This window comes from Cygnus olor, chromosome 10 (genome assembly GCF_009769625.2).
Source record: "Cygnus olor isolate bCygOlo1 chromosome 10, bCygOlo1.pri.v2, whole genome shotgun sequence".
Classification (NCBI taxonomy): domain Eukaryota; kingdom Metazoa; phylum Chordata; class Aves; order Anseriformes; family Anatidae; genus Cygnus; species Cygnus olor.
Window position 1 is genome coordinate 20,093,241 of NC_049178.1, and position 15,057 is coordinate 20,108,297.

At 39.7% G+C, this 15,057-nt stretch overlaps 1 protein-coding gene and 1 long non-coding RNA gene across 8 annotated transcripts in view; one reads left to right on the forward strand and one right to left on the reverse strand.

The window, feature by feature from the left end:
* The window catches only part of CNTN4 (contactin 4), a 301,419-nt gene that overhangs the window by 191,514 nt on the left and 94,848 nt on the right, over positions 1 to 15,057 (forward strand). For all 7 annotated transcript variants that reach the window (XM_040568777.1, XM_040568783.1, XM_040568784.1 and 4 more), the window contains one exon: positions 13,081 to 13,176. In XM_040568777.1, coding sequence (XP_040424711.1) covers positions 13,081 to 13,176 — 96 coding nt within the window. The remainder of the gene's footprint in view (positions 1 to 13,080; positions 13,177 to 15,057) is intronic.
* On the reverse strand, positions 1,903 to 8,931 carry LOC121075460. Its single transcript, XR_005822973.1, has 3 exons — positions 8,825 to 8,931; positions 3,863 to 3,990; positions 1,903 to 2,734 (listed from the first exon to the last, which is right to left on the reverse strand). It is a non-coding gene; the product is annotated as an uncharacterized LOC121075460 (long non-coding RNA).

Below are 15,057 nucleotides of genomic sequence, written 5' to 3' on the forward strand. Positions count from 1 at the left end.
GTAGATGATATTAGAGTTTCCTTTTGGCATAACTTCAGACTATAGCCCAGCTATCTTCAATGAGTACAGCCTTACCTCTGCAAATCATTGATATCCAGTTGGTTTGTTCTGATGGCAGCTAGAAGGATTTATAAATTACAGAGGAAATTAAATCGTAAATTTAAATTACTATTTTGACAATAGACGAAATAGCTTGGAAATGTAAATGCCAATATAAAGCAGTATCCTTAGGAGTGCAGTGACCCTGCAGGGATCGTGGTTATCCAGTGAGACTGAACCATACTTTCTTGAAAAGAGAAGATGGCATATAGCCAACTGAAAACTTGTACATTTTAAACAATCTTTCACTAACGACTTGCAGATATTTATTAGAGTTGATAAGGATATTTTCTTCAAATGTTAATACCTCAAAATTTCGATTAAGAGTCCTGTAGAGACCTTGCCTATAATGTAGTCTTAAAAAGCCAGAGGGGAGCTGGACTCTCTGCCTGCACTGATGCTCCTTATTTCACATGTGCAGCCACAGGAGCCATTCTTCCATCATACAAGGCTGAGATCTGGGCATAATTTCCATGAGGAGTAGTCGCCACCTTCTCTCTCTCTCTCTCCATTGCAAACCTTCGAAGTATGTTGGGTCAGTGAACCTTTGTTTTCTGGGCAATATAATGAGGCTTAAGCCAAGTAAGCAGCTGTATATGTATATGCAAAGGAACCAAGAGGACTTTGCACTTTTCTTGATTACTAAAATGACTTCTTGTATCCTCTCCACTTTTGGATCTAAAATTTCTCATCTGTCAAATGAAATAATGCTTTTATTTATTTATTTATTCATTTACATGTTTTGAAGAAATAATTACAATCCTTAGCTTGATCTCTACTAATTCTGTATCGATGCAAAATATTGTTTTTATATGAATGGAAAATAGCAGTTCCAGGACCCCTAGATCAAGCACAGCCCGTACCCAAAGGTGGACCCCGTTGTTGCAAGAAAGCCTGTTCTGCTCATGGGATGCAAGGCCAATGTCAAACAGTTTTAGCCTAGTGGCTGCTTTTCATTGTGTTGGTTTTTTCTTTCCCATTTTCCTTGTGCAAAATAAAATCAGGGAGTCAGTGTTGGCATTCAAAGAACAGTGGAGCTTTAAATATGTTCGTCAAAAATTCTCCTGTTAGTTTTCCTGTCTGCAGCAAACGTGACTACCGTCTCATAATTCATTAGAAGTGAGAGACGAACAGAATGAAAAAATCTCTCTTCTCTAAGTAGTGCTGCCTGGCATAATAATGTATCTTCTCATAGGCAGCCGGAGCAACTGTGTAACCTCTGAAGGCCAGGATCTCTGCAGGGTGATTTTTTGTTTGTGTTTCTATCAAGTAAAGGGAAACTTCAAGATCAGCAAGCTTGTGTCATATTATTTTCCATTATTTAGGGGTCTGTAATTGCATTAATTTAGCTGCACAAAGTAAGAAGGTGCAGCACAGCAGAGTCCAGCAGGGAGCACACACAGTGTCTGCTGTGTTAGTGCTCAGTTACCAAGCTCGAGGGGGCTGTGCAGTATCTCCTGCCTGCTGCTGATGGCAGTCCTGATGGCTATTGCAGAATCTGTGCTGCAAGAGCATGTGCAAATATTGCACTGTTTTGCTAAAAAAAAATAAAAAAATAATAAAAAAAAAAAAATCTAGGAGTAAACTAATTCTGTTCAAGTTAACCCAAGGGAAAATATCTGCCCAGGTTTTCCAGATTAAAGTAATAAAATTTTCTAAGTCCTCAGCATTTTGACTCGAGCAGAAGGGTTTCTTCAAAATGAATGTTTGAAATACTTCCTGTAGAAAGATAGTAAACAGGCAGTTTTTATTAAATGGAATGTAAAGTCAAGGAGATTTTATTTATTTATTTATTGGTAACATCATAGCAAAGAGTAATTTGATTTGGGAAGAGAACAGTGGACAGCTTGGACAGCTTGCAGATATTTATAAGCGCCCCTGTTCAGTAAGATGAGTGGCATAAAAGAAGGTTAACAAGCACTGGGGCTGCACCGTTGCCTATTCTGGGGAAAGGATGAAATCCCAGCAAGGTGCTGAGGCCGCAGCGTGCCACGAGGAGCCGTCCCAGGGAGGACAAGCAGCTCAGGCGTGATGTGATGGAGGAGGAAACGGTCCAAGCACTGCGCAGGCATCCGTGACTTGTGCAGCTGTGTTTTGGCCAGCGGCACTTGTAAAGCTGCAGGAAGAGCTCTCACAGTCGTTGAGATGCAAGGTAAAAGCCCGAGGAGAAATTGTAGCCATGCGGATAGACAAATCAGTCTGTGATAGATGGTGGTCAGAAAGACTTGGCAAGATTTAAACATAGTCTCAATATAAAAACCCAGATAGAGATGTCAAAGTCCAAGATGATGCATAGGTCAGAGATCTGAGTGACAGGCAGGGCGGGGACGGCTGGGGAGGAAAGCAAGCTCTTGGCTTGCACATATTTCATTCTGTTTTTCTTGCTGGCTCTTCATATTTTACTTGTCTCCTGCAGACTTAAACAGACGTTTGACTTCAGAGGGGCTGGTCCATGTTCTTAAATAAAAGTCTCTGCAGCGTCTCTTTTCAGAGCTCACGGGCAGGCTGCTGCAGGGCTGGGGCTGGGTGTCCCTGTTTCGTGCCCTCTCCTGCGGGCAGCCCCACTGCTGGCAGATCTCCCTTCCAGGAACAAGTGGGAAAAGCTCAAGTCTGGTCTGGTGAATAGCCCTGGGAGCTGTGGAAGAGGCTGATGACTGTGCACATTCAAACACACCAGATATTTCCTTCTCTAACCACCAGCGTGGCCATTCGCAGAGCCATTCTCCCTAGCAGGAGGCAGCGTGCCTCCTGTACACGTGTGTGGTTTGAGTTCAGGCTTGGGAGTCCCCCAGGTACACATCTCATGTCCCTACAGCAAAGGCTTATCTGAGAATTTTTGCATCCTGTGAAAATGCTACCCATTTCTGTTCAGGAAAAATAGGGAATGTAAAGGTCTAGAAGTCCAAACTGGACATGGTTGTTTGGTAAAAATGCACAGGCAGAACAATGTTTAATGCCTACAGTAATAAAGTCCAGCCTGAATTATTTTCCAGAGGGGAGGCAGGCTGGGAGAATGACAAGATGTTTACATCTACAACTTTTTTTTTTCCAGTAAAGTAGAAATCCCAGTGAAAATTCTGTTCTAAAGGTCAGATTAGAAAGCTTTCATCCCCAGACTTGTAAACCATTTCTCAAATCAGTGACTCTAAAAATTATTCATTCAAACACCAGCTCTTAAACTAAAATTCTATTAAGCTCTGTATCAAAGGGGTTTTTATTCCGAACTGCACAGCCAGCTGTGTAGTCCTGACACAACAGCAAGGACATGGGCAGAAGAACTTAATCTTTGTATATTTGTGAAAGGGATGACATAAAACCCTGCTTTTAAAAAGTCAGGCACAGGTTTTATAGGGACAGTGTTTAGAGATATTAGAGCCATAAATATCAAGAGGCAAATCTTGTCAAGTGTTTCAAGAGCAAAAAGCTTTAATGCTTTTGTGGGTGCTAGTCATCAGTTAAAGTGCTTTCAGCCTGCCTTCATATAGACAGGCTATGATTTCTTCAAACCAATGTTCTCTAAAATCTGTAATTGATTGAGATGCACTAGAATCTCATCTTCAAGACTGTATTATGGGCCAAATTAGCATAGTTTATTGCCTGCATCCAATGAAGTCATATTATTCTATGGACAGCAATGCAAATGGCTTCTTTTTTCCATCTGGTTGTGTATTTTATCCAGGATATTAAAGTATGCTCTGTTGTACGTGTATTAGAGTTAGGCAAATTTGATAAAAGCAATTTGGAAGAGGGCATACAAGCTTACCTTTTGGTAGAAGGTTCTTTATTCAGTCAGAACAAGGAAGATTGAGCCAATCCCTCTGGTCACTGTTTTGTTGAAGAAGGTGTCATTGCCAGCCTGTTCCGAATCCCCTTGACATCACATCATATGGCCTTTAATCAAAGAATTCCAATTGACTTTGATTCTAGGACCGAATATGACCTTAAACATCGATCTAAATTTTAGATTGCCGGGATCATATTAAAATTATATAAGGGGTATGAGAAGGAAAACCACATTATGCTCCGCAGATCTCTTTAAGTCATGGTTGAAAATTGACTTTAGGTGTCTTGTCTGTGTGTACATATGTGGATTTTGAGTTTCTTTCACATAAATGAAGAAGTAACTACACCTTACCTATGTCGTTACAGTATTTCCTATACTTCCTATTGTTTGGGAGCTCAGTTCATGGTTGTTCAAAGTTCATATGAAGTTTAATGTATATAGTAAGTGTTGTGTTTTTTTCCACTAATGAAGGCCCCAAATAGTCAGTGAACAAGTTTTTTTAGTTTTCTAGTGTGCCAGTTGTTAATTTACCAAATTCATTTTTAACCATGCAAGTTTCTTGTATCCACATTACAACCAAACCTCAGGGGTGGAATATGAAACCGCACAGCCCATGCAATTTAAATGGGAAATGATTCATGTGCTCTAGCTACTACTACTGCATTACTTGCTCTTTATTCACTGATCCCTATCTCTGTTATATCTAAGTTTTACTGTATACGTTTTATATAGGTTGGATTCTTGTTGTTTTGTTATACTCAAACCCACTCTTGCTTAGTCCCAAGGTTACATTCCATTAATGAAGGGTAGCTGTGGGTTTCTACAGACAGCTTCCAGACTGGTTTGCATCCTGTGTCTGCACCATCAAAGCCTTTACAATTATCTTGTATTTTTGGGGTCCCATGTTACAATCCTTTGTTTTTCCTTCAATCATATGCATGCTCTATTAAGGTTCACTGAATAGCTCACTCTATAAAAATAATAATCCGTTTGAAGATATAGATAAACACACAGATAAAGGTATTATGCTTGAGTAGCTGCTTGCTATTAACATCAGCTCACTACAGCAGTATCACTGATGTGTTAGCAAATTTGCTTACAGAGATCTCTAGAGATAGACTTTAAGTTAAATACAGCACCATACAAGCCACTTTTTCTTTCTTTTTTTTCCTTTAAGCCTGAATATTAGTCATGTTTTCCTTTGGAAATTAAAATTCAGTGATGTATATAGAAGTGATTGATGTATGTATGTTTTGGCTAGAATATAGTAAAAGGAGAAATAGTTTCATGTAAGTTAAACAAGAATAAGAATAATGGATAAAAATAGCATTGACAGTGCTTTTCTGATCATTAGGAAAAAATCTTAAATGTAATGACAAAGGGTTCACTAATGGTGTATGAGTTTTTGACAGTATGCCATTCAAGGAGATGTACAGCAGTGCTTCTTTCTACGTGATATAGTCACAGAAATTGGCTTTCTAAAAGACATGCAGACACCTGTCACAATCGATTTGAATCGTTTTCTGCTCGTGTAATTTTCTATAATATTTTTGCTTTTGTTTAAAAAAAACAAAATTTGTTTAAATTTGTTTAAAAAATAGCCTTCTTGCATAGAGTTCTCTCTTAATTTTGGAACTGGCATAACTACAAAAGTACTTTGGATTCTAAAAATATGCTATGCATTTAAAAAAAAAAAAAAAGCCTAAGAAGGAAAAACCATGGAAACACTCTTCTGGCAAACAAAGTAAGGCAAAACAGAGCTTAGCTTTCATAAAAAATAGGGATCTCTCTGTCAAATCACCAATGACCCGAGACTTGCAGCTCCTAAGGGAAGCCTCATTGTTTCACTCTTGTTTCCAGGGTGCGCTGAGTTCAGCAGCTGAATTATTTCCATGTTGTAGCCAATAACGGGAACCAAATGGACCTTGTGTACAAATGCTGTAAACACTCTGCTTGGGTAAATACCTTAAAATAGAACAATCGGTGGAGCTATAAATGAAAATGGATATAAATACTAAAAGCACAGGTCAAATATTGCACTGCTAAACTTGGGGAACTTAGAGAACAAGGAGCTAATCTGCTCCCACTAACTTGTTGGTGCTTTGATGTCATCTGTGAAATCTTTCTTTGAAAGAGCAAACTCTGATTTCCGAGATTTATCGAGTAATCACTTAGAAAAAAGACTTACCAAATTTCATTTTACCTGAATTTCATAAATAAAGTACAAACACAAGTAAGTCCTAATAAAGGATAAAAAGCTACAACTCTTGTTTTGCTTATAATTGAATCTTCCTTGCTATAAAGACTGACTTTTGTACCTGAAATTTGGGGAAATTTTTCATTACTCTAGACAAAGTTGGATAATTGTTACTCTGAAATCCATATGTTTTTGATTAAAATGTCCGTATGCCATTTTCTGAGACAAACTACAAAGTCTTAAGGGGCTTTGGATCATTTCAAATTGTTTAAGCTTTTATTAAACTATATTTGAGGTTTTGGAAGGAGGTCATTCAATTCAATACCCTACACAAAATGAAAAGGTGATGGGATTAAGGTATGGGGACAGCTGCTGCTGGCATGTTCTTGGCTCTTGAATGATTTTGAGGAATAAGAATCTGAATTAGACGGACATCAGTCACTGTTAGCTGCTTACATTGTGTTATGAGATGCTAAGGCAGACTTTTACTGGAGGTCACAGAAAAATCTAGTAACTGAGGGAACAGCATGGAGCTGTGACAGGGGAGGGTTAGGCTGGATGTTAGGGAAAGCTTCTTCCCTCAGAGGGTGGTCGGGCACTGGGACGGGCTCCCCAGGGCACTGCTCACAGCACCGAGCTGCTGGAGATCAAGGAGCATTTGCACAACGCTCTCAGACATAGGGTCTGATTTTTGGATGGTCCTGTGTGGAGCCAGGAGTTGGACTCGATGATCCTGGTGGCTCCCTTCCAACTCAAGACATTCTGTGATTCTATTCTATGATCTAGTAATGCAACAAAAAATATTCAAGTTCATATTAAAGGACGGGTGTTAGCATGTACATGCTGATAGCATATCACACTCATGATGTCCTTTTGTTACATTTCAAGTTTATGTACAAATGTCAGTTAATTAGGCCTTTTTTAGACAAATACTCAGCAGTACTTACATGATTTTCCCAAGGTCATGCAATTGCTAGCGTAGAGTCAGCGGCACAAATCAATGTATTTTTCACAGATTAAATACATGTACCTTTATACTCGTGTGTGTCCATGAAATCTGATTGAGAAGTGACACTGTGGAGATGAAGTTTAAGTGGTATCCTCACTCCCTCCTTGAATGAGGTCTGATTAAGTGTTAAGTAGGCTAACCTGTCGGTGTTTCTGTTAGACTGCCCTCAATGGTCTCCTTTATGCACTGAAAACATTGCTAATCTCTTCCTCATACAGTACGGAAGTTACTGGAGCTTTTACAATATTTTCTATTTTCATTGGAGTCGTTGGTTTAGTATTGTGCGCTCCAAATAAGCTTTGGCAGTACATTGACCTGCAGAATGAGAAGTATTACTATTTCCTTCCTCAGTAATTTCTCTTGATCAGTTTGGCAATCACCTACTAAATAGAGAGAATGTCCAAACTAAATAGGGCAAAAAACAACATGCAAGGGAATTCTTTTATATATGTAATATCAGATCTACAAATATCTGATCTTAATTATTTTAAATCACACATCATAATAAAATTGGAGAGCTTTTAATTGTTGTTTCTCTTTTTCAGTCCTAAATAATCACACATTAGGAAACAGGATTGTGCGTAGTTCTTGAACCTCAAAGGACATAGAAATTTACATGCAGAACAATTTATGTAGATTTTATGTACCTACTAGAGTTGTATTTCTTCATTCTTTTCATTTTAATGATTGTATCACGTTTTTATTGTCTACAGTAACTTTTAATTACTTTTTTTCTTTCATTTAAAAATAACCACTTAGAAATGTGCAGGCTTGCAGTTGTTTTATTGTATCTGTATGAGTGTATGAAGAGAGAGGCATCATTGGCAATCAGTATTTTGCTGCCATTTGATATGGTTTCAAGGATGAGTTTATGAACAAAATACACTGAATTGCACTTCTTGCTCACTCAAATGACCTACGATTTTTCATGCAGATGCCTGCTGCGTTGATCACTTAGGGTAGGTTTACATCCTTATTGCATCTGCCATACTGTGCGATTTTCTTTTCCATCCTATGAATAGGAGTATTTCTTAATGGTCGTATACTGCCTAGTGCCACAAATATGAATTACCGAACAAACACATTTTCACCAAAAGTGCATGCAGGGATCCTGGCTCCAACAGTATATCTTTCTGCCCATGTAAGCAGTCCTTGATTCTGTTCATGTTTTGTTTGTTTAACGTGTAAATATTTTTATTGAAATTAAGGCTCCTTTCTGTCTTGATCTAGGCAGTGAAAGATCACTGTAATTGAAGCAATTCCCACCCTAAAAATTTTAATTAAATTTCAAAGATGCCTGCGTGCTAAAACTTAATGAACTTATCTCTTCCAGGCATTGTTTTGCTTCATCTTGTTCTCTCCCTTCTGTTTACTGATGCTCAGTGCATTATATCTAACATTTAACTGTAAAGTCTGAAAATGAACATGTCTTTTATTTCTGTTATGAGGTATTTAGTACCCTTTGGGGAGCTTGAAATAATTAATCATAACATGATTATTTTCAGATTTCTTGCATACTGTTTTGCCAAGTCCCAGGAGCCCACCTCTGGGACTCTCAGGTCTGTTGGTGGGCATCAGGTCACCCTGGCTTCCAGACCTCCTCCTCCCCAGCGTTTTATGCACCAGACATCTAGAAGGATGTGGTGCCCTTTAACATAGCTCCTATTTATCACTGCCATATTTCTACCAGTTTATCCCTAACTGAACCTGGCTGCTTAAGTGTGATAAAAGTTACTACTTGTGTATGTTCTAGAAAGGTGATCTTGATCTGCAGATCTCAAGGATGCTGAACCCTCTGCTTTCTGTTGTAATTTATGCCAGCAGCTGATCATCATCACTCACAATAAGCCTTACGGAACTTCTGTTTCCATGACTTCAGCTTCCTAACCATTAGTTTTTGTTACATCCTCCTCCACTAGGCTAGCGAACACTTGAAGAGACGGCATTGTCTCCTCGTGACAATACTTATGCAGGTAAACCAGAAATGTCTTGCTTTCTTTTGATAAAGTAGAGTGACCTGTTCAAGGCTTTCACTGCCTCCCTCCCAAATCTGAAATTGTCTTTTTTCCTATCATTATCTATGTGCTCAGCAGTTTTTCAAGAACTTGAATTGTTTTGTTTTCAAAATACGGGGTGAAAATATTTGTATCAGGAGACTGTGACCGCATTGACAATGTACACAGGGGAAACAGATGAACAATAAGGTGTGGAAGACTGTAACAAGGTGTAGGCAGCGTGGGGGAGCAGAATAAGGAGAGGTATGGGTAGCGACCAGCCCTGCTGCAGCATGTGCTGAACAGCCCCGTCGCCCCCAGGGGTTCATCGGCCCCAGCACAGCAGGCAGGTCCAGTGAAAGGGCACCTGCAAACCTCGGCCAGATTTCCCAAGTCTCCTCATTCTGCTCAGGTGTGCTTTTTGATGGAAAGTGTGCTGGTGTCGAGATAAACATGGCAGTATGATAGTCCCACTTCAAGCATTCCTCCAAAATACTGTGTGTGCCAAGAAGTCAGTCAGCTTGCTGGCTTGTAAGTCTTCTGGGCTTTTTTGGTGTGTTTGTATGTTGTTGGTTTTTTAACGACGTATAAGAACAAAAATCCTCACATGTAATCCTATCCCAAAGCCAGGATCTTTGGGTTTAGGGGCAAGGCAAACTAGAATGTAAGGGTGAGTGAGGCTCGTCAGGGAGACACAACCAACTAAAGCATTTACACTAGTTCAGAGTCATTCTCCAGCTGCAAGGGTTGTTTTTTTTTTTTTTCCTGCTTTACTGTCCCATTGATTTTTAATGTCAAAAGTACACAGAATAATTTCTTGCTACTCTCCAGGCAGGGCACTAGACAACTGTGTTTCCTTTGGAAGACGGTAACAGAAATAGGAAAAAAAGTGTTAGTGCTACTCCTGCATGAAAGCTTCCTGTGGGAAGGTATCCAGCAAGTTTGTTTAACTTTTGTCTACCAACCAGTTTTACCTCCATGTACAGGGAATTCAACTGTGCAAAATTCAACTGTGCAAAATATTTTGCACCCATTTGAGCAGAAGCTTGTAGGAAATGTTTTTGTCCATTTTGCACAGCATGTGAAAGCAGAAGAACCTCTTGAATCAGCACATCACTGATCTGTAGAATTCACAAACATTCAACAATACTGATACTATTCCTAACTTCTCAGAAAAGATTGCATAGCAAGTTGATGTTTAAATGAAGTTTCTCATTAATAAAATTTTTCAAACATAATTATATTATTATTAATTCATGGTACTATTTAGGTACTGCACAAATAAATTTAAGGTGTGGATTTCAGAAGGCATCAGAATAATCAGTCCAATCGGTTTGATGAGACATTAGCCTTTCTTATAATTACCTTAATCTTGCTAGTTTATTCAGAGACAAATTTTTAGCACATGCATGAGGCTTTTCAGAATTGACAATTGACTTTAAAAACTCAATAGTTTGCACCGGGAATGATAATGATGAATGCTCTGCTTTGCTTGCTGCCTCTAATTGATTTTGACTATTCTTCCATCATTTCCTAGTTGTTCATCCACACAGAGACTCCTGTTCCTAGTAGCAGCTCTTTTCTTGTCACAAATATATGGCTGTTTTGTCAACAAATGGGTTATTTGTTCCTTGCAGAAAACGTTTGAGGACCAGATTTGCATTTAGACTACTGAGTCATACACTTTCTCTCCATGCTATTATAATCGGGAGTTGCTGGGTCACCAAGCAGGTGCTGTTTCTTATGATTGGTAATGAAAGACCTCTCCCACTCCCTCCCCCGTGGTTAACTGAAGCGTTCCCTAGAGCACTGTACAAGTAGGCTTAACCATGCAGGCTAAGAGTGGATGCAGTTTTTTTCCTTCTTACCTTCCAAAGCAGACCTGCATATGGCTCTTTTAGAATTTGTGCCTGGAAACTGAATCCAATGCAGTCTCTAAAATGGTATTTGTATGTATATATGTATGTATATGCACAGGGTATAATGGATTATTTACTTCTGCAAAGACAGAGGAAAACAGTTACAGCTAAATACTAATACAAAGAATCTTCCATATTATATACTATTTAACTCTTATAAATTCTTCTGTGATTGTCTGCTTTATTGTCTCCCTTATCAATGTGCTGTATCATAAATTGCTTTATTCTTGCTTTACATGACCTTGAATCTTCATGAGGATCTGCTGCTTATATATTGCTCTGCCTAGACAAGAGTCTGAGCAAACAGCTCACACCTGTGAACTTGCTGCCAAATTGATACCCAGATTACATTTGGACCAATTTTAAACTCATCTAGTTTTGAACCTTTTGTGTGAACCCATTTTGCCCAAGGAGTTTGATTATACAACAGAGCTGGCAGCTGATGCAGGCAGGACCATGACCTTGGTTTGGTCGGCATTGCTTCTGTCCATGAATTGGAGCAGAATTTTGGGCTGGTTCTGTTCTCATGAGTAGTTCACTGCAGTGCAGCATCTTTTTAAAATCTCCCTCAAACCACAATATTTATCCTCTGAAATGCAAATGAAAAAGCTGAAATTATAATGAGATCCCTGGAATGATGAAACGTAGAGCATGAGGGTATGGCAGACCTGTGCTGGAAATCTCATGATGACTACTAGCACAACAAGAAAATTTTTGATTGTTGCTGCCAATGTAGCTCACATTTTTTCCTGGATTTTGTCCTGAATTTGACTTTAGCAGGATGTGTCCATGAGCAAGGTTTCTAAGTACTAGCATAAGAATAACAGCTGATCTGCCTGACAGCCCAGCTCTTTCAGATTGATTTGTATTTTTTTACACAATTAATTTACTATGATGAAAGTGAAGATCTGCTACCAGTAGAGTAAGAGGGGATGTGGCCACAGTGGGTACACACCAGCAGCAAGCACTGCCTGCGCACATGCAGTATGCTCAGCTCCAGCTCAGGCTACTCTGAGGTGGTGGCCTGCATACTAGTCAGTCTGAAACAAAGCAGTGACTTCTCCTGTGTTTTTTTTTACTTATTCATTTTAATTTTTTTAAGTATGCACACCAGTGCTTAAAAAATAATAATCAAAAAAAAATCAAGGGTGGATAAAAATCAAGGCTTAATTTTTCACACTTTTAAAATTATAATGATGTTCCTAGTAATTCCTGCTGTTAAATATTTATCACCTATGTTTCCTCTAGTTCCCAACTGCACTGACAACAGGTTTGCAATCACCAAACCATGGCTCAGCCACACTGAAAGCAGAAAAAATGAAACCTGAAATGCAAGGGACTGTTAAAGATAAAAGGCTACAAAAGTGATTCAGTGTGTTACTGCTCCCGCTCATGCCAATGGTGCTGATCAATAAGTGGTGCCGCTGCTCAGCTCGCAGAGCATCACCTCATCATTTAATAGCAAGTTTCTTGAATTCAGCGAGCAAGGCAAGAGAGGGAGCTGTATTTTTGCAGTACATGGCCCCTGAAGGAGAGGAGAGCAAAGGGATATAGGTGGAAGAAGGAACTGAATTTAATTAAAGCACTGCGTGGCTAACATAGTTATTAACAGGAGACTTCCTTATGGGAAAGGAAGGGTTTTTACACATGGGTTGCAAGGGCATTTGTAACAAGTCTCCTAAAGGGAAACAGAACTGGGTTATAATGTAATTCGGGGCTGTGATCGTTTAAGGCAATAATTCTTAAATTTATAAGAAAAAGCTCTAGCAGCATTATGGGTTGGTGGAGTTTTCTCTGGATGTTTCTTCTGCCGTGGGTAAATCAAAAGCTTTTCCCCTTACTTTGAACAACACCTTGAAACTTGTGGAGACATTTTCTGATCCTGTTGTTGCTTTTTTGTTGGTAGTTGGCTGCCACAGCAGCCTTCTGCTACTCTGTAGTCCACCCAATTCCCATGAACTTCTCATCCAAGCTGATGCTCGCTTTGTTTCCCTGTCACACAGCGAAGTCCTAGTGAACCTTCTGTCCTCATTAGGAAAAAACAATTCCCTTTAAATGATTTCTTTCTCTCTTGGCAGATCTCGAAAACTTCAAGACCAGAACAAGAAGCACTGTATCTGTCCGCCAGGGCCAGGGCATGGTGCTGTTGTGTGGACCACCACCTCATTCTGGAGGTAAGGCCATTTACTTCTTTTGCTTAGAGGATCCAGTGGCAATTTGCAACGTTTTCATTCTCAGGCTGTGTTTCAGAAGGTTTAAAGAACAGCTCTGTGGTGGTGCCAGTCTGAATGGTTTGTTCTGAGTGGTCATGCTGAGCAAACACTGAGGGAGATCTCCCGTTGGGTATGTGGGCAGAGAAAGCTTATGCAAACTAGACCAGTATGTGATAGGGAGAAGACGTAGCCAAGACCTTGTGGAATGTGGAACTTTCAGAAGCCTTTTTTTATTTGACCTCTGTGTGTGTATCTTCTGAAAAAAGTTTGAAGGTTGTTGATAGAGTTACTTTTGTACATAATCTGTTCATTATTATTTTAATTTTTCAGACACTTGTTGTCACTGTTTTTGTCTTGTGAGTACTCAGCTTCTGTTAGTGTTTGTCCAAGTCTAATACAATGATTTATTTCTGAATGGCAGTACATATTTTTCCTACTGTTTTTACGAGAGGAAGAGGCAAGGCAGAGTGGTAATGGAAAGGAGGAAATACCATGCCAATAAATTACATAGGGATCCTGCAGGCACTGCAGTATTTGCTGTTGATGCTCATGCTCCCACCTGTTTTTCTGGAAATCATAATCTGAAGCGCCAGACAGAATGATGGGCAATCCCACTACCAAAAGTCTCTGAAGATATGCCACTCTGTGCACTATCATTTTTGTCTGATAACATATTTAAATCCATTGGAATTATAATAGATTGGTACTAACTGTAACTCAAGGCTCATTGAATGTCTGAAAATACAGACTCTGTGCAGAAAAATATTCAGCCTGTCTTCTCTTGATAGTGACTGGTATCTCTTAACACCTCAGAAAAAAAAAAGTGGATCTGTGACTTTTATGGATAAATGGAAAAGCTGTAGTAGCAAACAGGTAAAAAGAAATCTGCAATGTTAGAATGGTCTTACTGATGTGTCCTCTGTAGACCATACTGTAGTTGTGTTAAAAAAAAAACTATTCCCTCTTAAAATCTTACTAAATTGTCTTTTTTGCACCTGTCACTTCTTATACCCACTGTTTAGAACAGGGGAAGTGGCATATATGTCTTAATGTATAATGTAGCAATTACTTCAGTACAGTTTGATCTATACAGGACAGTACCAATGTTTAAAACAGAACAATTCTTTCAACTGAGCAAAAACTTGTTTTAATTGTGCCAATCCTGTCTTGGTTGGCTGACTTCTTAAGTCCATGTCTTGCACTGTTGCACGCAGAACAAAGCCTCAGAGAAGCAGTCAGCCCATTGTGTCTCCCGTCTGTGGCTGCCATCAGGCCTGGGGGCGAGGCGTGTGGAACCGCACGGCCTGCAGCTCAACAACCAGCCACAGCACCAAGCTGGTCTATCAGAAGGTATTTCAGTATATTATCAGCAAGTGGCCATCTTCCGCAGTTCTGCGTCCCTTTTAAAGAAATTTGCAATCATGCTTTGAAATCTGTCTGTCCTCTTCCTTGCTCGTCAGCTGGACAAGAATTGCCTCGCGAGCTCTTTGTCAGTAGGCTGCTTTTCACGCTCAAATGTGACAAGACAAGGGCTTACAGAGCTCCCCTGCTGCTCTGACCAGCTGGCAGAGGCCTCATCAGGGCGGCTGGCATGCCACCGGCATGCAGCAGAATGAGAAAAGGGCCTAGGCCCTGGGCCTGCGGGCGTCATGACCTGTGAGGCCTGCTACTGCTTACACATCGAGAGCTGGAATTGTAAACAATCTTAGGGAAACCTGACCAAAAGTTCTTTGGAATCAGGATAAAGCCCATTCAGCAGAGCAAACAAATGTTTTGCGGTATTAAGTGTGCTCTGGCCTTTGAGTTGTGTGGTGCTTTTATATAAGGCATGTTTCAGGTGCC